At 45.3% G+C, this 21,440-nt stretch overlaps 1 protein-coding gene across 1 annotated transcript in view; it reads right to left on the reverse strand.

Moving 5' to 3' along the window:
- Positions 1-21,440, reverse strand: part of SFMBT2 (Scm-like with four mbt domains 2) — a 178,486-nt gene that overhangs the window by 82,263 nt on the left and 74,783 nt on the right. The window contains exons 5-7 of the mRNA XM_018056961.1: positions 19,306-19,394; positions 17,372-17,618; positions 8,631-8,728 (exon numbers count right to left, since the gene is read on the reverse strand). Of these exons, the coding sequence (XP_017912450.1) occupies positions 8,631-8,728; positions 17,372-17,618; positions 19,306-19,394 (434 nt within the window). The remainder of the gene's footprint in view (positions 1-8,630; positions 8,729-17,371; positions 17,619-19,305; positions 19,395-21,440) is intronic.

Raw genomic sequence — 21,440 nt, forward strand, 5'->3', positions numbered from 1 at the left:
CTGAGCTCCCAGGCCTGGGTGTGCGGGACCGGAGTCCACGTTAGGGCAGCCCTGGGCCCACCACTGGGCAGAAACTCTGAGGTCAAGTCAGCAATACCAGCAGGATCACAGGGCTCCAGCCCTCAGGCCAGTGAGAACATGACCTGCTGTGTAAGACAGGCTTTCTTTCAAAGAACCACTGGGTTTTAGTTGACGAGAAAGAAAGAGTCACGATGCGTCACACAAACATTTTGTTGAGTTGCTAAGTCATGTCTGACTCTTTGTGACCCACGGACTGCTCCTCTTTCCTTAACCGTCTCTCAGACTTTGCTCAAATTCATGTCCCTTGAGTCAGTGATGCTATCTAACCATCTCATCCTCTGCCGCCCCCTTCTCCTCTCACCCTCAATCTTTCCCAGCATCAGGGTCTTTTCCAATGAGTCGGCTCTTCACATCAGGTGGCCAAAGTACTGCTTCACTATTTGGTATCAGACATGCTGCTGGGTGGAACAGGGACTGTCATGCTCAAGAAATTAAGTTCGGGCCCTACAGAGGGGGCCTCGAGCAAATTCTGGAAGAATCCAAGGGTCCGACCTGAAGGCCAAATTCAGCTATGAGTCTTACAGTGTTGCTGAATTCAGCTTGCCCAAGAAGGGAAGAAGTCGGTCGCCATAGAAACCATAACCTGACAACCTGAGGTAAGAGCGGTTCACACTGTCTCTTACCCCTTCGGCCGGACCAGACAGAATGAGAAAGGAAAGCTCTCTTGGCTACACTTGACCTTCTCTCTCTGGCCTGTGACCTTGGTCTCAGATGAGAAAACAGACGAGGGTTTCTCTCCTAAGGGTTAAGTTGACAAGCGCACCAACAGGTACATAATTCAAAGTTGGAAAGAGCTAAAGAATAACAGATGGGGATTGTCCCATGTGTTACGAGCACAGCCTGTACACTCTGAGCGGTGAAGAAATACGTGCATGGAATGTCTGTCTTTATGTGTATGTGGGGAAAAAAAAAAATCACAATGGCCACACAGAGCATCTTTTTTTCTCAATTAGCCTTTTCTCAGTGGTCCCTCCTCTCTGTTTATCAAACATGAACTTACGGGAAAACAAGGAGCAATGAAAATGAGACAGGCGTCACCTGAGATGAAACCAAACTAGGCTTAACTTACCACTTCGTCCTTAGCAGAGGCCCCTTATTTACAGATGTCAAGGGCACTGAACATCTATAACACGGTATCAGTTACAGATACCTAATTTTGGATCTGTTCAACCGCTACCCAAGTCAGAGACGACAGAGGCTGAGCTGTGAGGGGGACACCAGGAGACTGGGAATCTTACCATGCACTGCACCAGGCACACCTTTTACCTGCTGTGAGTCCTGACAAAGTCAAAGCCTCAGCTCTCATGACCTTGACCCCTTTAACCTCCACCATGGCCACATGTATTGATGGGAAACTGGTCAAGGCGGCCACAATGGATGGGAACTTTTATCCAAGCTGAGACTTGTACTTATTTCTTCACTAACCTACTCAAGAAGACGTACTGAGTGCTTCCTATGGCTGAAGTGTTCAAGGTGCCAGCTCATGAAAATAGAAGCAGTCTGCTCTCATGGAGCGTACATTCCAGGGAGAAGAAACGGAGCAGACCCAGAGAAAGCAACCTGATGCAGACGGCGTCAGGGGATAAATGCCAAGCATGCTGCAAGGCTGGGGAGGTGGCATGAGGATGCTTTTTCTGACTTTAAGCAGAGACTTGAAGACAGTGAGGGGCGTGAGTAGGGGAAATCACGCTCCAGGTAGAGCATCACTGCAAAGGCCCGTGAACAGGCATCTCTGTGCCCTGGACGGATGGCAGAAGCTGGTGGCAGAGCAGAGCCGATGGGGCCCGTGAGCAGCAGAGGCGCTCAGAGAGCTGGTGGGGACCCCAGCATCACACGGGAGTCCCATCAGGAACCACAGAGCAGAGGAGTGACATGATCTGAATCCTGTTTCAGATCGATCCGTGTGGCGGCTCTCAGAACAGTCTGCAGAGGGGCTGTGAGTGAACAAGCCCGGAAGCAAATTCTGGGATGGATGCAGGAGTCCAGGGAGGATAGAAGCTTGGACTGGGGTGGCGGTGGCGGACACAGTGAAGGGTGGGTGGACTCGGGATTCTGGATTCTGCTGGTAGAGCCAAGAGGCTGATAGACGAGTGGCATGGAGGTGTGCAGACCAGAACTGGCACAGGCAGCAGGCCTGAAAAAGGCCTGCCTCCAGGGTCAGGAGGCAGATTAACAGGACCCAACAAGGACGTGAAATCTTCCCTAAATGTAAGAGTGGCCCACTGTGCCCACACAGTTTGTACCAACCATACAGTTTATACCAACACCCCTAGTTTCCCTCCAGGCAACTGGAAGATGGGTGCCTGCTGGGCAAAGGGCACCTACAACTGCCTGCCCCCACGACCGCCCCGGACACTCTGAGTCTCTTCCGAGCATCCCCAGGACGTGCTGGGCCAACATGCTGTGGGAGGAATTAAGACCATCCTGTGCACTTTCTCTGGAAGAGGACTCTAGGTGAGTAAGCGTGTGTGTGTGGTTTCCAGCATTCACTGCATTCCCTGTCTTGGCTGATTTTGCCAGCTATCTTTTACTCTTTTTAAGGAAACTTTTTTTTTCTTCCGCAATTTTACTTATTTTTGGCTGTGCTGGGTCTCTGTTGTTGCGTGGGCTTCCTCTAGCTGTGGGGGGTCGGGGCTGCCCTCTAGCTGAGGGGCGCGGGCTTCGCACGGGAGTGGCTTCTCTTGCAGAGCACAGGCTCTAGGGCACGCCGGCTTCAGCTGCAGCTGCTGGACTCTAGGGCCCAGGCTCAACAGTTGCGGTGCACAGGCTTAGTTACTCCTGGCATGCATGATCTTCGTGGATCAGGGACGGAACCCACGTCTCCAGGACTGGCAGGCAGATTCTTTATCATCGAGCCGCCAGGGAAGCCCCTTGCCTGCTGGGTCCCTCACTGTAATAAACTGCAACCGTGATCACAGCAACCTTGAGTCCTGGTGAATTACCAAACCAAGGAGGGGGTAGGGGGCAGATCCAAGGACCCTGACCTGGGAAGCACGCTGGGGTTTCCGGCCCCCACCTCAGTTCTTAGAGCTCCCTTGACTCTCCCGCATGTCTCTAAATAGCGTCTTCGGCATTTCACATTGAGGATTTAAGCTTTTTTTGTTGCTGTTAATGAATGGAAAAAAGTCTTCAGACAATTTCACTTCTTTAAGAGTTAAAAATGAAGAATGGACCTTAGTGACACTCCAAAGAACATACTTCTCTTGCAATTATGAGGTGTGGTCACGAATGAGGGGCTCTGAAGAGCCCCCTTTTCCTGGGCTAAGCATCTGTATTCCTCTAAGGAAAAAGGCCTGTTTTTCAATCACCTGGCAAATTAGGAACTGCTGTTTCTCATTTGCAGGTCTTTTTGATGTACATGGGAGTTGTCCGTGAAACCTCTGTAATGTAACATTTGCAAACAAGAGGGGTCACCATGGCAGATTACGACTTATTTATAAGAACTGCAGAAAATGAAAAGCAGCAGTAATTATAAAAGGCTTCCAAGTGTCTCGCATATGAAACACATTGATAATTACATTGATTATACATTAATTAATACATTGATTATCATTAGATTCTTACGGTCTAGTCTCCCTTGGCCCTATTTTAAAACCTTAACTAAATTCCCTCAAATCCACTCTTTATATTTTAATAAATACTTCCTGAATTAGAACTGAAGCAGGTAAGAAATCACTGGCCAAAAACTGGTTTAGCCCTGTCCTTCATTTTTCATGACAAAAAAACTCTTAAGAGAAACCTACCCTGGTAGTCCTTTGTGAAGACAAAAGTAAAAAGTTTTCACTGAAACTGGGGCATTTCACTTTATTTGACAGTGGGGTGTATCCTACGTTAAGTATATGATGGCTTACAAAAGTAACATAAAATGTTAAAAAAAAATAGCCAGTGAGAGGCTTTGCTGATTTGTAGTGCAGGAATATATACCTAATATTTTCTCTCAAATAAATTAGTATTGTTATAGATTATTCTTTATCAAATCTATTGGGTCTCTAAATGATGAGACTGGTTTTCAAGAAACAAAAGTTCACTATTTATTTTCCAATAACAAAAAATATTTTTTTAATCCCTTCCCCATTTTTGGCACCCATTTCATTAATTTATGTTTCTTCTGAAGATAACGTTTTGAAATTTGTCTGCACTTTTCAAATAGGGAAGTCAGAATTCTCAGTAAAATATGGCATCTGAAAATCATTTAACGTGCTCTCTCAAATCAAGGGCAATAAATTGTCTCTTGTTTTAATTCAACTGCTAAGAGAGTCTGAATCTCATCCCATGCCCCCATGTAACATATATGAATAATTTACCTCCACGCATGTGGAATTACTCAGTAGAAAATACTACTCGGTGGTTTCTGAGATTAATGTACATACATGAAATATGGTTGTCCTGGGTGGAACCGCATCTCTTTTTAAAAAAGGCACCTCCACCAAGAACCTGTGAATCTGACCTGGTTTGGGAAAAGGGTCCCTGCTCCTGCTCTCAAGCGAAGCGGAGGTCACACGGCGTCAGCACAGGCCCACACTGAAAGATCGGTGACCCCACAGGGGAAGTCTGGACAGACACGCAGGGAGAAGGCCACACAGAGAGAGGCAGAGACTGGGCTGCTGCTGCAGTCACATCCAAGCAACAGCAAGGACCGTGGGCAACCCCCAGAAGAGAGGACAGACTCCAGGGACCGTTTCTCCCTCAAAGCCTTCCGGGGGCGCGCTGCCGACCCCTGGACATCACTGCAGCCTCCACAACCGCGGCAAAGTGCATATCTGTTGTTTTCAGCTACACAGTTTGTGGCACGTTACTACAACGGTCTTAGGAAACTAACACGGTGGTCGTTCTCAGGATTTCAAAATTAACTGCACAAACATTCACTGCATACAAAATCTGTTTCAGAAAATTTCCCCTTTCTTTTCCACCAAACTGAAATAAAAGGTAACATTTATAAAGTGTTTCATAAGCTTCAAGAACACAGAATTTTCAATTCTGCCAATTTTTATTTATTAAGTGCCCACTCCATACACCCTTAGACCCTGTGAAAAACAGAAAATACTCAGTATCTACTCTTTAAAGCAGCGACTGTATAGCACAGGGAACTCTGCTCAATATTCTTTAATACTTTAAGTGGGAAAAGAATTGTAAAAAGAACAGCCACATGTGTATGTGTAACTGAATCATTTTGCTGTACACCTGAAACTAATAGAACATGGTTAATCAACTATACACCAAAATAGAATAATTTTTAAAAAGCAACTCAATTATAAACAAAATATTGAGGAGGAGGACAATTCTCAGGTACTCCATGGAAATAACATGGTTTCTAATAGAAAACATTAAAGGGAGAGAAGGAGGCAACTGCTGTTTTTGAGAAAAATATAAACAATTATGAAACCTTGGAACCAGGTCAAGAGCACTATGCAGAGTAGCTACTCAATAAACAGCTAACAAATTAGTTAATTATTAGTTAGAAATATACATGTGTGCTGTGTTGCTTCAGTCATGCCTGACTCTTTACGACCCCAAGGACTGCAGCCCGCCAGGCTCCTCTATTCATGGGATTTCCCAGGCAAGAATACTGGAGTGGGTTGCCACACCCTCCTCCAGAGGATCTTCCCGACCCAGGGAAAGAACCCATGTCTTTCACACCTCCTCCACTGACAGGCAGGTTATTTACCACTAGCACTACCTGGAAATCCCCTAAAAATATATAAGAATTATTAATGTTTATATATTTTGAATCTTGGTATTCATAATTCTAAATAATAAATCTGCATATCCAATGACTCTGTGACTATTCATATATTATTAACTCAAAATATTTCAAATCAATGAGTAAAATTAATCTGTCCATTCAAGAATTCATTCCATATTTGAGAAATATTTACTGAGTATGATTATAGCCAAGGAGTTATGTTTCACTGAATGAATGATTTGAGAACTTTACCCTACAGTCTAAGCTACAAGACTTTTAAAAAAAAGGGAGTCTCGGACGGTAGATTAAAAGATGGTAGATTAAAAACCCACATTAATTTCACCTCTTCCTATATGCTAACCAAAATCACAGTAAAGTTTTTTAAAGACACAAAGCCACTAAGGATCTCCCTGGCAGGCCAGTAAGACAGAATGTGGTTATGACTCCATTGCAGGGGAAGTGCGTTCAATCCCTGATCCAGGAACTAAGATCCCACATGCTGCTTGGCACAGCCAAAAGAAAAAAATAAACAAGAGAAGATAAAACACACATGAATAAGAAATAACTAAACTTATTCAACAGAGCCAAATCTCAAGCCTCCTGCAGAAGAGCTGAGATGCAGTCCTATGAACAGGGCAGAACTTTCAGAAGGCTCAGAAACCAGTAACAGCAGGTACGTCTGAAACTGCGGATGAATGGAAGGTGATAAAGCAAGAAGCGTGGCGGGCTGTCTGAGAGGCAGTCAGATCCCAGGCATCCTTCCCTCTCCAACTCTACAGACCAGGGGTCCCCAAGTCTCCTGTGAAGAGGATAAAGTAGGTGGCCCCTAGTCTGTGGGTGCAGGTACAAACAAACTCAAGGTGGAAATCCCAAGCCCTGTTCCTGCCACTCAGCTTTTAGTGACGCGGGCAGCTGGACCTGAACCCCTGGTGGGAAGCTGAAATTCTCCTCCTCGGAAATCAGCTAAAGAGAAAAAAATCATCACACAAAGAAGAGGCTCCCGTACTACGGAGGTCTCCCTGCACGGCCCAGCCCCGCCCTCAGCGCTCACATCTCCCTCTTACCCCAGAGCACGGGGAAGGATTCTCAGACACCCAAGGACAGCCTCGAGCGAGAATGACAGAAACCAAAAGCAACGTGGAGAAAGCAAACTATTCCGGAGAAAAAACAACTTGACAAAAATCAATACTTCCAACAAGAAACACTCGTGCTTCCAGGCTGAAAGAACAGGAGCACTCACAGAAAAAAGTGCCGAACGAGAGCTCGTGAAAGTCCAACAGCACACTGAGTGGAGAAAACGTCTGACAGCAGAGCAGACGGAGCAGAAGATGAAACATTGAAATAAACAGAAAAACACTGCAGTGCCAGGCCGAGAGCCCCACAGCCACACAGTCACAGGTGAAGAGAACAAGAGAGACGGAAGACAGGACCTGAGAAGAAACATCTCCAAAATTAAAAGCCATGAGCGGCGGTCACCCAACGTACCCTGCCCTCTAGATGGACATAGACACCTGCAAAGGTCAACCATCGTGAAATTTCACAACAGTGGAGAAAAAGAATATACGGTTTCAGAGGAGGAAAGGAAGAGTGAGTAACTCCGGATTCTCGACGAAAGGGACAGCCGACCTAGAATTCTAGACCCAAGCCATCAGAGACGTATGCAGACAGAATCACAACTCTCTCAGTCCCTCAGGATGAGGGCAGAGCAGGCTGCCAGGGCTAGAGGCTGCGCTGTTTTATCATCTTCGTAACCTGAGGACAAAACGCCAGAGTAAGTCAGCTCCAGATTGTTAATGACACCTGGCTCGCCCTGGCCATGCTCTGAAGAAGGTCCCAGGGGCCCCTTGAGGCCCCGCCGCCCAGAGCAGATGGGAAGCTTGGAGTCACTGCACAGAAATGTGGTGCTGGGTGTGTTCTGAGAACCGGAGGTGGACAAGCAGAGACGGTAAACCCACGGACTGCAGTCTGCGTTACTAAGGGATGGCCAGCACCCGGAGCTCAGGACGCAGTCTGCGTTACTAAGGGATGGCCAGCACCTGCAGTTCAGGACGCAGTCTGTGTTACTAAGGGATGGCCAGCACCTGCAGTTCAGGACGCAGTCTGCGTTACTAAGGGATGGCCAGCACCCGGAGTTCAGGACGCAGTCTGGCTGATGACCCAACCAACTCCCCAAGGTCAGCTCAGGACTATGCCTACCTAACTTCCCTGAAAACTCAGTGGAAGGTGAGGCCCGTTTAGTACCCAGGCCACGTCCGGCTACCTCCACTCCAGAGAGCAAGAAAATGCCACCTCCTGCAACAATCAGGGCTGGTCTCGCTCCTCATGTACACGTCAAGAGTAAGATGTATGACATTAAGGAAAACATACGTAGGTAGTAACACGACACAGACAGGCAAGGACATGGTTAACACCAAAGTCAGGGATCTGGTTACCCAGAGGCAGGAGCTGTCTGAGCCATCATGGGAAAACATCATTTTTTTAATCAAGCAAATAACAAAATTAGATTGCTCTATTTTCTTTGGTTTCTTTGGTAAGGAGTGAGAGGGTGAAAATGCAATTTCTATAATCTCATATGATGGAAAAGAACTGTAAATCTTGAAAAAAAATTTTAGTCAGATTCGGATTATCTTATAATATCCTTATTAATTATTTAATAAAAAGGGTTTAAGCATTATCTTGGAACGTGGGTATTTGGGAAGATTACAAAACTGAGCAAAATGGAATAGACAGCGTTTTAAACAGTTAAAATGGACACCAGTCAAGAAGGTAGCTTTTTAAATAGCGGGACGTACTGGGAAGCAGGCAACTTCTTAACAGGGTTTATTCTCAAAAAGAGCAGATAAATTGCTAGGAATCAACATCTTACCTTAAACACTTCCATTGGAAGAGGAAACTTAGCAGCGTCAATAAGAGATTTCTCCAGAGCACGTTTCCACTCTGAGTCCGTCTTCAAAGGATAGATTTCTGTATCAACAGCAAATCACATAAGAGTTTAAGGGCTGAAACGTTCTACCGGGTGGTTCTTTGCTCAATTTTATCTTCTCAGGGTTTCATAATAACTTGGCAGGCTCAGCGGCTGTAAGCATTCGCACCCTGCCCGCCATAAAAAGCCACCTGCTAAAGAGATTTCCTTAAGTTAAATAGCAACTTGGGATTCTGCGATCCGAAATAAAGAATCGACTTAACAGGGCTCTTCTTCAGGGACTACCTGCATGCATTCTGTATGGAATTTGATGGAATACGTCACGTTCATCACACCTTCATCCATCCTCAGCCCCAAATTCCACACATCACCGGGGAAGTCATATCCAATGATGAAGAACTTATTACCTGGTAAGTTTCTAAATGAGAAGACTCTTGTCTGGCATTTTCAGTTATTACAGCCTATTTCTCACTAAATCTCTAAGCTCTCATATGCTAAAAATAGTCCACATAAGCCAGGAAATTATGAAAAGGTAGATTAAAATTTACCAACCAAGTTTAATATTTGCACTTGAAATATTGCTACCACATCACATGTTGCCCAGCTTTCCACCCACGGTGGGGAGAAGGGATTTACGAAGGGAGGTTACACTGTCTGAATACAAAATTAGAAGAACAAAATTGTTGAGAGGTGTTTTTACCAGTTGCTGAAACTGCAGGGGAATTTTATGATCTGATCTCAACAGATTTAAGACCTTATCAAAATAGGATTTGCAGAAGCACTCACTTGCAGGAGATATGTTTATACCTTCGCTATATCAACTCAGGCTACTTCAGACAGATAGCTAGGATATGAATATCAATTTAAGCACAGTTAAAAGGCAACATTAAGCCTTTGGGGCTGTATTTCTAATTTCTTGCATGTCTGCTTTTTAGCAGGCAGCCATATATTTTGATGCTCATAGCGTCTGAACTCACCTTGAGCTTGAACCGCCTGTGTTTTAGCAGTTTATTTGGTCTTTGCAGACTATCACAATTATCGTGGGCAAACGGTGCTGCCGGAAGGGGCCAGGTTATCAATGCCCTGCCCACCATCACTCTTGTCAGCTATGTCAAGTCCCATAAAGGATACTTAATGACAAGACAGACTCTACTTGTATAAATTGTCTATAACCCTCTCTAGCCTTTTATTTATGCTCTTACACCTCTGCGGAATTCTTTCCCCCAATTTGGTATTTCGTTATCAGAGCAAAAATAGAATGAGATTCTTTTTGGTAGACACATTCAGGGGAATATAGTAAGCCACTCCCCCAATAAACACCTTTGCAGAGAATGGTCCCTCCAACGTCCACAGGTGAGAAGGCGGGGGGCCAGAGGGAGAAACTACTTATCACAAGGTCCCACAAAGAAGGAAGAGGGACCAATTCACGGAGCCTTATGAAGTGTCCCGGGGTGGGGGGTGACGGGGATTCCCTGGGATGCACTGGTGCTCCAGCTCAGGGTGCTGCATCAGAACCTTGGGAAAGAGGAAGGCAGTTCAGGTTTCTGGAAGCACAGCCCAGAGGACCCCAAGCGAGCAGCTCAAGAGGGGGTCAGGTGCGCCAAATGTGCTCAGCGCTCAGTCCTGTCCGTCCCTTTGTAACCCGATGGACTGTAGCCCACCAGGCTCCTCTGTCCATGGGGATTCTCCAGGCAAGAATACCGGAGCGGGTCACCATGCCCTCCTCCAGGGGATCTTCCCAACCCAGGGATGGAACCCACAGCTCCCACAATGCAGACGAATTCTTTACCAGCTGAGGCACCAGGGGAGCCCAAGAAGGGGGGCAGGAGGGAACAACAAACAAGATCCTGGACTTCCTAAGTAAAATAGGAACAAACCCACTTTTCTAGGGTTCTGGAAGCAGGTCGACATCATAACAAAAGGAGAACCAAGTCATAACAAAGGAGGGTGACTCCTAAAGACAAGGTTAAAGGAAGGTCTGCAGACACACAGGGAAAGAAAAAAGAAGAGAAAGCACCGCTCCCCGAACTCCCACAGTCTGTAACTGAGGACTCTTGAGTCAGGAGGAGCCCCCGAGACAGAGAGGAGGGTGAAAGAAGAGCGGTCAAAATTACCCAAGGCTGAGTAACTAGACTCCAACAAAAAAAAACTAAGATAAAAGGGCTGCTGAGTATCACCAAATAATATGCTGAAACTGAACGAGTGGGATGATGGTCTGACAAATTATTATATAAGTTAATGCAATTTTTACCTCTAAAGAGAAAGGTAAGAGAAACCATATTTAACCAAAGAAAGGTAAAGAGAAACCATAATTCACCAAAAAATTTAAAAAATAATTACTCAGGACCAGAGCAATGAAAACCCAACATGGTCAGATCCAAACTCAGATCTGAGCACGGAGATGGGCAGCGATTTCTCTGGGGCTCCGAGAAACGCTCACAGCCCCTCCTGACAGCTGGCAGAGCAGGCCTGGACCAGTCGTGTCACCCTAGGGGGCTGCATCCACCTGATGCCATGTCTGTTCCAGCAAACCAGAGAGAAGTGTCATAAAGCGAGCACTTTGATCTGAATGCAGGTCCCCCTAAAATTCATGTTGAAATACTCAAGGTGATGGCCTTAGGAGCTGGGGCCACTGGGAGGTGATGAGATCATGAGAATGGACCTCCCAGGATGGAATCAGTGTCCTTTTATAAGAGAAACCCCAGAAAGATCCCTACCCCTTCCTCCAGGTGAGAACACAGTGAGAAGACACGGTCTATGAACCAGGAAGTAGGTCCTCATCAGACACTGACTCTGCTGGTGCCCAGATCTTGGACATCCAACCTCCAGAGCTGGGAAAAATCAATGTCTCTCGTTTATAAGCCCCCCTCTTTCCCATCTGTTACAGCAGCTGGAATGAAGGAAGACACCTAGGAGATCTCGCCAGACTTTCATCTCTATCCTACAATCTCAAGATGCTTTGTCTTCATGCTGAGAATATTAAATTCTAATACAGAAGTTAATCCCACGGCAGGGCACACTCTGTCTTAAAAAGTGAAAAAATAGCTGCAGTTTTGTCAGTACCCTCGGCCACCTGCAGAAGCTAAACACCTCCTAGTTTCAACAAGCAAAGAACAATAGTCTGTGTGTGTGTTTCATTAGACCGAGAGGTGCTTGGTTACACCAGCAAGTTTATGGACAATAAATAGCACCATTAAAAGAACATAAAACATGTTCTTAAAGTGATCGTGTTGCTGGTAATTAAATAGAGTGTATCATGTCCACTTCTGTTGGTAAGAAGTTAAGAGGCAATTAAAACCCGTCCTGACTCATCTTGAACTAGAAACCTAAGAGAAAATGAGGTGTCTACCTCTGCAGACTGGCCATCCATCTCATGGAAAGTGCAGGAGGAAGAGGGGCAAGCAAAATACTCATCTCACAGGCTGAGGTGAGTGCAGGCCTGGAGGGGCAATCCTCTTTATTTATGCACCCCACAGCCCCCCTCCTTCCTTCTCCGCCATCCTTGGACCAGTGAGGAAAGGCTTGCCTATGCTCCTTCATAGACACTGGGAAGTACTGTGGACTGAATGCTTGTGTCCTCCCAAAATTTGTATGTTGAAGCCCTAACCCCTTGATGTCACGGAGCTTTGGGAAGTAATTAGGTTTAGATGGGGTAAGGAGGGTGGGGGCCCCATGATGGGATTAGCGCCCTGGCAAAAGAAGACACCAAAGAGCTCTCTTTCAAGTGCATGCTCGCTCGCTCTCAACATACAGATAGAGATATGCATATATACACATCTCCATGCACACGTGGAGGAGAGGCCAGGGGACTTCTCCGGTGACCAAGTGGTTAAGGCTTCATGCTTCCAGTGCAGGGAATGTGAGTTGGATCCTTGGTGGAGAAATAAGACCCCACATGTCATGCAGCATGGCCAGAAGATTAAAAAGGAAGAAGAGGCGGCCAGGTGAGGACCCAGCAAGAAGGCGGCCATCTACAAATCAGGAAGAGAATCCTCACCAGCACTCAACACTGCTGATGCTCTAACTTTGAACTCCCATCCTCCAGAACTGTGGATTTGTGTTTTCCAAGGCTCAACCCCTCAGTCAATGGTATTTTGTTAAGGCGGCCCAAGCTAAGATAAAAAATAATGATTGTTTTTGGAATAAGAAACAGTTCATGTAGGAAGCATCTTAATTAGATTCAGAAATGTCTAGCTGCAGGCACTATCTAAAATAAAAAGAAGGCGGGGTGGGGCGGGGGATGGTTGACATAAAGATTTTGAAGGGAAAAGATATACACAAGAATATAGAGATGAGGATTTAAGGATTTTTCTTAAACCTCAGAAGCTTCATCTCTTTAGTTTCTGCAAAAACATGTAGATTCTATCTGCTTTCTAAACCTCCAAAAACATAAAAGCAGCTGGTGGCGGGGGAGGGAGGTGAGAGGGGGGTTCAGGATGGGGGGACACAGGTATACCTGTGGCCTACGCATGTTGATGTATGGCATAAACCATCACACTACTGTAAAGTAATTATATTCCAATTAAAATAAATTTAAAAATTAAAAGCAGGTGGGGCCTCTAAATGACTCCTGGACCTCAACAGCCTACTTACATTTCTTAGAAAATCAAATATAACCTTAATACTCTAATCACAGATTGAATATTTAGAAAATACCAATCACCGGAGTAAGAGCAGCAAAGCAAACATGGGGCGACTCCCATTTTACAGATGTGAAAACTGAAGTTCGAAGTAGAGGAACTCACCCAGAGGCTCTGTGGCCAGTGACAAAGTGGAAGGAGAGGCCCACTTGGACCCTGACTCCAAGCCCAGGTTCCTTCCCCTCTGTCCGGTTTCTCAAACTCGAGTCACGTGGGGACCTTTTTAGAGGAAGAAATTCCCATCCTGAACACCACAGACCTCATATCCTGGAGCTGTCCCAGGTGTTAAAGAGATCGCATCTCTACTTGCTCAGAAGCTCCACTAACGCTTCAGGGCAAGGTGAGCAGCACAGTCTAGGGGTATCTCCACCAGGCTCTCCCCTCCGAACTGGCTTCCAAACTCCCACCAATGATTTGGCTCCTGGGAGGTGGACTTGGCTAGTTCCTTCCTTCTGTCTAGACACATCTGAATTTTTATTCAGTCACCTCACTTGGCACACAGTTACTGAGCACCTACTACGTGCTGGACAGGGTGTGAGGGGGCACAGCAGAGAATGGGTCATGCACTTTGAGTTCAGCATCCGAGTTCTGGATGAAGTGAGGGCATGAGAAAGCAGTGTTCCAAAAGAGGAGACACACAAAGAAAAGTTTGGGACCACAGAGGAGGCCGCACGCCAGAAAATAAGCATATGAGGGATGCGTGAGGGATGCAGGGCTGGAAAAAGAGCTCCAGGTCCGTCAAATCATGCTCTGCCTTCCATTCAGCACTGAAGAAAAAAGGCACCTCTGGATTCCCCGTCCCGCCCTGATAACACCTGAATCACTACGGATGCAGGAAACCACTGCCCTCCGATGATTGCTGGCATTTCACCAGCTTCCGTTCCCTCGTCTGGTCTCTGCTAAAGCTGGGCTCCTGCCCCTCAGCACCTGCACCCCTGATGGGTGGAGTGGGGTGGCTGCACCCTCTCTCTAATCTCCCATCCACCATCCCGTGTCCTCTGATTCCATCCAGAAATGAATGGGATGCAGGCTTCTCGCTGGCAGACAGCCTAACAGCCAGCACCTTCTCCTCCAGTGTTTGAAGACCTACGCGCCACGTACTATCTACCACCTATTTCTATACCTCTACCTGCTCTGAACAGTTGAGAAATACTGTGTCCTTTAAGAAACAGAAAGTATCAGGGAAAGAAAGGAGTCGTTGCCAGCACAGCAAAGAGGACAGGGTGACCTGGCACAACCTCACTCTCAAAGTCCAGGCAGCCCTCCAGGCCTGCAGTTCCTGAATATTCCACCCTTGGCAGAAGGACCCCCGAGGACGGTAGAAACTGCAGATGGAGAAGCCTGAGAATATGGAACCTGCAGATGGGAAGATGGCGGATGCAGAACATCAAACCTGCGAGTGCAGAAGGTCAACTGTACTGCGCTGTTTTATATCTGGGACTTGAGCATCACTGGTCCCTCACATGTGCATCTCTGGCATCCGTGGGGATCCTGGGACCAATCCCCTGTGGATACCCAGGGATGACTCTCTACCCAAAGTGCCCCTTATCTGCACTCCTTGCCCACCCTTCCATCTCAACTTCTTACCACCCGTTGTGATGAACATTCATTTACTTAAGTGTGTTTGGGAATAAGAAAAATGGTCTAGTGCTCTCTGTGCCAGTCTGAAAGCTCACTCCCACCTAGACTTCAGTCAAGGAAAGAGCACTGCCATCTTAGCTTAACAAGTCACACCCGGTCCCGAAACTAATTTATAGAAACCCAAAGGACTGGATTCTGTTCCCAGGTGGTGTTCTGCTGAATCAGGTAGAAGTCAGAGTTCATCTTGTAACTATTCATCTGAAGAACTCAAAATCATACTTGGGGTGACCTTTCATCTTTTAATTTCTTTCCATCCACAGCCTTTCCTGTTGACAGTTTACATGTTGAAAACACAAGTACTTGATGAGGAATGCCTTTCCCAAAGGCTTTAACTCTTCAGTGAAATGAGCAATTCATGGTCAGAAAATTACTATGAGTAAATACAGTCTATTCTTGTCTTATAAAGACATCAAATTATCTTAAAGAGAGAGAGGGGTCACTTTCTTTATTCAAGCATTTCCCTAGCTTCTAGAGGGACAGTTTCCATTCTGGCCATTGAGTATGAGCATAGGAGAGGGACATTACACAGAGTCTAAGAGCTATTAGTCATCCTTTGCTTTGCTATAAATTTACACTGGCAACTATATATTGCTCTTAAAATTTTACAGCAATTAGATACTAAGATTGATACACCCAACTTTCTGCATGAAGTAAATTTCTCCTGTTAGGTTATGAATCCCAAGGCAAACCTTGGGAGCTAAGGCCTCTCCTCACAAAACCGACAGGCCTTTCATTTGTAATCATATCCCCAAACTACTCAGAGTATAAGTGGATTTCTTGCCTGCTTCTCATAACACTGACAACAACAATACTAATGAAATACCACGTTACAGGTTTATACGCCTGTCAAATCCAACACAAATGCAAACACGTGACATGGAGAACCAGGACACTTTTCAATTAAAGCCCTTGACTGACGGAAAAGGGAAATATGACTCCTCTGCTTCACGTCCTCAAGACGAACTCCGGCAACTAAGACGGGAGGGGAAAGGCTCTGGCAATTTTACAGAAGGAAAGAGCCAACTCTTAGCTTCCAGTAAACCTGTGAAATTGACCAGAATGAAAATCAGCAAATTTGGGAAGATGTATTCCTTCCTTTGGAGAAGGCAATGGCAACCCACTCCAGTACTCTTGCCTGGAAAATCCCATGGACAGAGGAGCCTGGTAGGCTACAGTCCATGGGGTTGCACAGAGTCGGACACGACTGAGCGACTTCACTTTCACTTTTCACTTTCATGCATTGGAGAAGGAAATAGCAACCCACTCCAGTCTTCTTGCCTGGAGAATCCCAGGGACGGGGGAGCCTGGTGGGCTGCCGTCTATGGGGTCGCACAGAGTCGGACACGACTGAAGCGACTTAGCAGCAGCAGCAGCATTCCTTCCTTGGCATCTTTAATTCCATGAGAATCCAACATTTTTGTTCTACAGCTGTCTATCAAAAGGTTGATAAGCCCAGTAAGAGGCAGCAGGGGAAACTGTGTGGAAGAAGAAGGGGACCTGGGAATCTGAATTTCAGCACATTCCTCCGAAAAACTGTGCAATCTTAGACATGGAGCTTAAACTCAGTCTCAAATTTTCTCTGCTGTAAGAGGAAATATTCACACGAAACACGCAGCACTTTTTTGGAATCAAAATAAACAACGTAACAGATGTAAAATCACCTGGCAGGTAGAAAACATTCAAGAATGGTTATTTTTGTAAACTCTTGAGTTTTTGCCCAGTTGGGTATGTGAGGAAGCATGATGTAGTCTTCTACCCAATTAAATCTCTAGAAAGGCATTTGTCAAGGTACTTGAAGCTATTTAAAAATCTATGGTGCACCAGGGGAAAAAACCACGGTGGTTTTTTTTTTTGCTATTTCCAGGTCAGGACAGATAATGCGACAATAAGCATTTCATTTGAATCTGCATTGTACTTGAACGTACACATGGATGAATGGGTGGGCAGATGAATCTATGGGTAGAAGGCTGGATGGGGGAATGAATGGACGGATGGATGAGCGGGTGAGTGGGTGGATGGGTGGATGGATGGATGGATGGATGGCCGTGGGTAGAAGGGCAAATATTTCAGAACCTACTTGCAAGACTATCAGATTCCTAAAGAAACTCAGGGAATATCGCCCCGTCCCCATGCACTGCATCTTTTATTTCCAAACCAGTGACTCCAAAGGAACCGGACCCGCTTTCCCACAGCTTCCCGCTCTGCCTTCTCGTTTCAGAACACTATTTATTGAGGTCTTGGGTTCCATTCACAACAGAGTGTGTGAGGTTAAAACACTTCCTGTGCACAAGTACAAATGGGAAAGACACCATGGAGCTAACACATCTTCCAGAGAGACATCCAGGCAAATAATCACATCTCTTCCGACAGCACTTGAGAGCGGCGGAAGCTCCCGCCCCTTACCTGAAGGTGGGTCCATTCTGTATTCATTCTCTTGACACCAACCCACTGGTCGAAGTCTGTAATCCAAGTAAAACAACCACTGGTCATAGGATTCAGTGTCCTCCAATCCCACATAGCGAAGGCGTAATCTTCCTCCAGCATTCTCAAGCACACTAACTATCCAGAACTGAAAAGGGTCCTGAGAGTCCTGCAGCTCTATTAAGGAATCAACTGTAATGAGGTCTATAGGGCCTTTCCCTCGCAGAGGCTGTTTAAACAGAAGCAAAACTCCTTATTTTAAACTTTATTTTCAGGTGCTCATGGAAACAGATGACAGCAGAAGATAATTTTTTTTTTTTCCCCACACCATCATCCAAGCTATTGGCAAACAGTCTGGTGTTTCCCCTCCACCCCCACCCTCCTCTCCCACCCCCCGCCCCTCCCGCCCCACATCCATCTTTCCCAACTCTGTATGCAAGAACAAAACCACAAGCAAACAGAAAAGAACAGTTTATGCTAAGTTTTCACCAAACAAATCACCCTTCCCAGATACAACTACACTTGTGAGGAACGAGGGTGCTTTGAAGACGTGTTCCACCAAATTTGCCTCAAACTGGAAAACAAGTGGGAACAAAACGTCTGCTTTCCCAAGAGATGGATCCATCTGATATGGGGCCATCAATTTCAACCTTGACTCAGCAGACGTCTGTCTTACGATGGCCCTGCTCTCATAATCAGCACCCTCTCATACTTGTGACGATATGCATAAAGCATATCACATGCATACGCCATACACGTGTGGTGGACATTCTTGATGAATGCCTAATACACTAATAATCAGCTAAGTTAGACTACTGGGTAATTTGCACACTTCACCCCACAGTTGGTTTGGAGAATGTATATAATGTCTGCCCCTTCTAAGCAACCTTCTTAGCACATGTTTGCATACGAAAAGGGTGTTTGTTCAGCCAGCCCTGTAGGCCAATATGCTTAAAAAATTAACAAAGTAAGACAATCTGTCCTTTTGAAAGGGTGAGCAACCATTACTTTGATTTGTCAACCAAACAATTCAATTAGTAGCCACCAAGATACAAAACTACATTAGGCAAAATCATCACAAAACAAAACCAGACAACCCAGTATGAGTCTGTGGTGTTCCCAAATTTCAGTATCATTTATGAAAGGCAGGAAATTTATGGTTAATGTTAAGAGAATAATGAGACTGTCAAACTCTGTATCATATTCTTGGTCATTAATCGTGTTTTCCCCTTTCTCAGGGGCATTCTTCAAAAACAGATTTGGTAACTCAATAATTATTTATGACAGTGCAGTCCTCTTATATACTGTTCTAGGATATAAATATTAAAATGTATCAGAATAAAATTATTTTCAAATAACCCGTTTTTTCTTCAGTACCTTAAAACCACCTTAACCACATTTAAATATGGTTAGTCATTTCTCCTCTTGTTTTACAAGGGGGACTAATTCAAATATGATTTAACACATGTGTTTAAAAACTGGGGCTATGCATAAATAAAACAGCTAATCACTTATCAACACACTTTGAGGCTACACCCCAGCACATGAATGCTTAGTTGTCACTTCAACAAAATAGTTTCTCTACAGGATTTTATAGGCATTCACGAACATAAGATAGACTCTTAAATGTACAAGATAGTAGGTAACTGTCCTACCATGTTATTATTTTAAAATATGTTCCCATAAAAGCAAATTTTCCACTTATGGATTGGACCACAGGTGAAGACACTTCGGTCCCATTAGAATCAGTCATCTAAGTGATTCGGGAAAAGACATGACATTACGCTATTTGTACACCAATGTCCGTGTGGACTCGTGCACCCATAGAAGGATATATGCAAAGGTGCTCTTAGCTGTGAGCTCGTGTTAACTGTGCAGCTTCAGATGACAGAGAATAGCTGGATAACAATACATACACCTTCCAAAAGGCTGGCGGGGGCCGTCCGGGAACCAGTCAAATCCCGAATGAGAAATTCTGTCCAGTCTGTGTACTTCTCTTTGATAGCTGGTGAGACAAAGGAGAAAACACACACACACACTTTAACAAAGCAATGGAGCATCCCAGCACCTTTCCGTACGTACGAGTTCTTTCATGATGTTTCTTCATTTCAGATACTGTGCTTAAAGGAAGAACTAAAATGCCAACGACGGACCTGCCGGCGATGGGTAACGTCTCATCGAACACATGCCTCGGTTTCGCTGGGCATCAGAAAGGTGAAAGAACATGAGACCCTGAAGTCTGATCATCTGTTTAGAAACTTCTGTAAACAACCAACGAGATGTTTCACAGCACAGAATTTAGGAGGCTCCAAGAAGAAAGAGGGAACAGAAGAATTGGAGAAAGTTTTCCAGGTACAAAATAAAGCCAGGCTCTAAATTATAATAAAGACTTATTACTGAGGCAGAGAAGAGAAAGGAGGGATTTTCAGGCTCAGAGGAACAGCATCTACTAATGAGAGCAATGAAGGGAGGGAGGAGATGGAGAAAGAACGTCCCTCAGTGGCACACGGTCTGGCTGGAGCACAGAACGTAATGCTAGGTGGCAGGAACAAAACTGCGGACAGGCCAAAAAGGCAGCACCCATGTTTAATAAACAGGAAATCTCTATGTGGAATCTAAATTTAAAAGATGATATAAGTGAACTTATTTACAAAACGGGAACACGCTCACCAATTTCCAAAACTCAGTTACCGAAAGGGAAACGTGGCAGGGGGTATAAATTAAGACTTTGAGATGAAACACATACACACTACTATTAATACATATAAACCAACAAGGATCTACTATATAGCACAGGGAACTCTACTCAATATTCTGTAATAACCTATATGAGAAAAGAATCTGAAAACGAATGGATATATTATACATATAACTGAGTAACTCTGCTGTACATCTGAAACTAACACGCCATTTGTAAATCAACTATTTTGTTGTTCGGTGGCTAAGTCATGTCCAACTCTTTATGACCTCGTGGACTGAAGCATGCCAGGCTTCTTTCCTGCCCTTCACAATCTCCCAGAGTTTCTCAAATTCATGTCCATTGAGTCGGTGATGCCATCCAACCATCTCATCCTCTGCTGCCCCTTTCTCCTTCTGCCTTCAATCTTCCCCAACATCAGGGTCTTTTCCATTGAGTCAGTTCTTCATATCAGGTAACCAACGTATTGGAGCTTTGGCTTCACCATCAACTACATGCCAATAAATAAGTTTTTAAATCAGGAAACCTCTGCATAACATCAATCTGGAAGCAGCATAAAGGCTTGAAGGGAAACAAAGAAAGCCGGTGGCAGAGAAGTCAAGGTGGAGGCTGCTGTTCTCTTAGTGCAAATGTGATAGGGCCCCAAACAGCACAAAAGAACACTGCATTTAAGACAGCTTTCCAAAAAGACGGGCTTCCAAGGTGGCTCAGATGGTCAAGAGTCTGCCTGCAGTGCAGGAGACCCAGGTTTGATCCCTGGGTCAGGAAGATGCCCTGGAGGATAGCACAGCAACCCACTCCAGTATTCTTGCCTGGAGAATCCCATGGACAGAGGAGCCTGGCGGGCTACAGTCCATGGGGTTGCAAAGAGTCGGACATGGCTGAGCAGCTTCCACTGCACACTACGTTCTTTCAAAGCAAGATGCAACTATTTAGCTGAAACCTGAAGGAAACAAGGCCGTAAGAGTGGTGGGAAAGTTCATGGTGTGGGGAAGACCTGGGCTCCGAGCTGGGCTCTGCCATCTGGGCTGCATGACTTCAACCCATCCAACTTCTCTTGTATTCTTCCCTCTGATGCTACCTGTTGCTTGTCTGATGCCATAAGGATTAAAGAAGATACACTTGCTGGTAAAATATAACCGTATCTGGCACACTGATGCAATTAACAGCCTCTCTAGTTCTGTTACAAGTGTATATTAAATTATTACACATTCTCACCCAATGTTTATTACTGAGTCCCACAAACTCCAGACTGAAACTTTCAACGTGCTTTGGCATGGTCCCACTTGCTAATGCAATATCACATGGGACATGAGGATTCAGCAAATGAATTTTGGGGACTTCCCCGATGGT

The sequence above is a fragment of the Capra hircus genome, chromosome 13 (genome assembly GCF_001704415.2).
Source record: "Capra hircus breed San Clemente chromosome 13, ASM170441v1, whole genome shotgun sequence".
Classification (NCBI taxonomy): Eukaryota; Metazoa; Chordata; class Mammalia; order Artiodactyla; family Bovidae; genus Capra; species Capra hircus.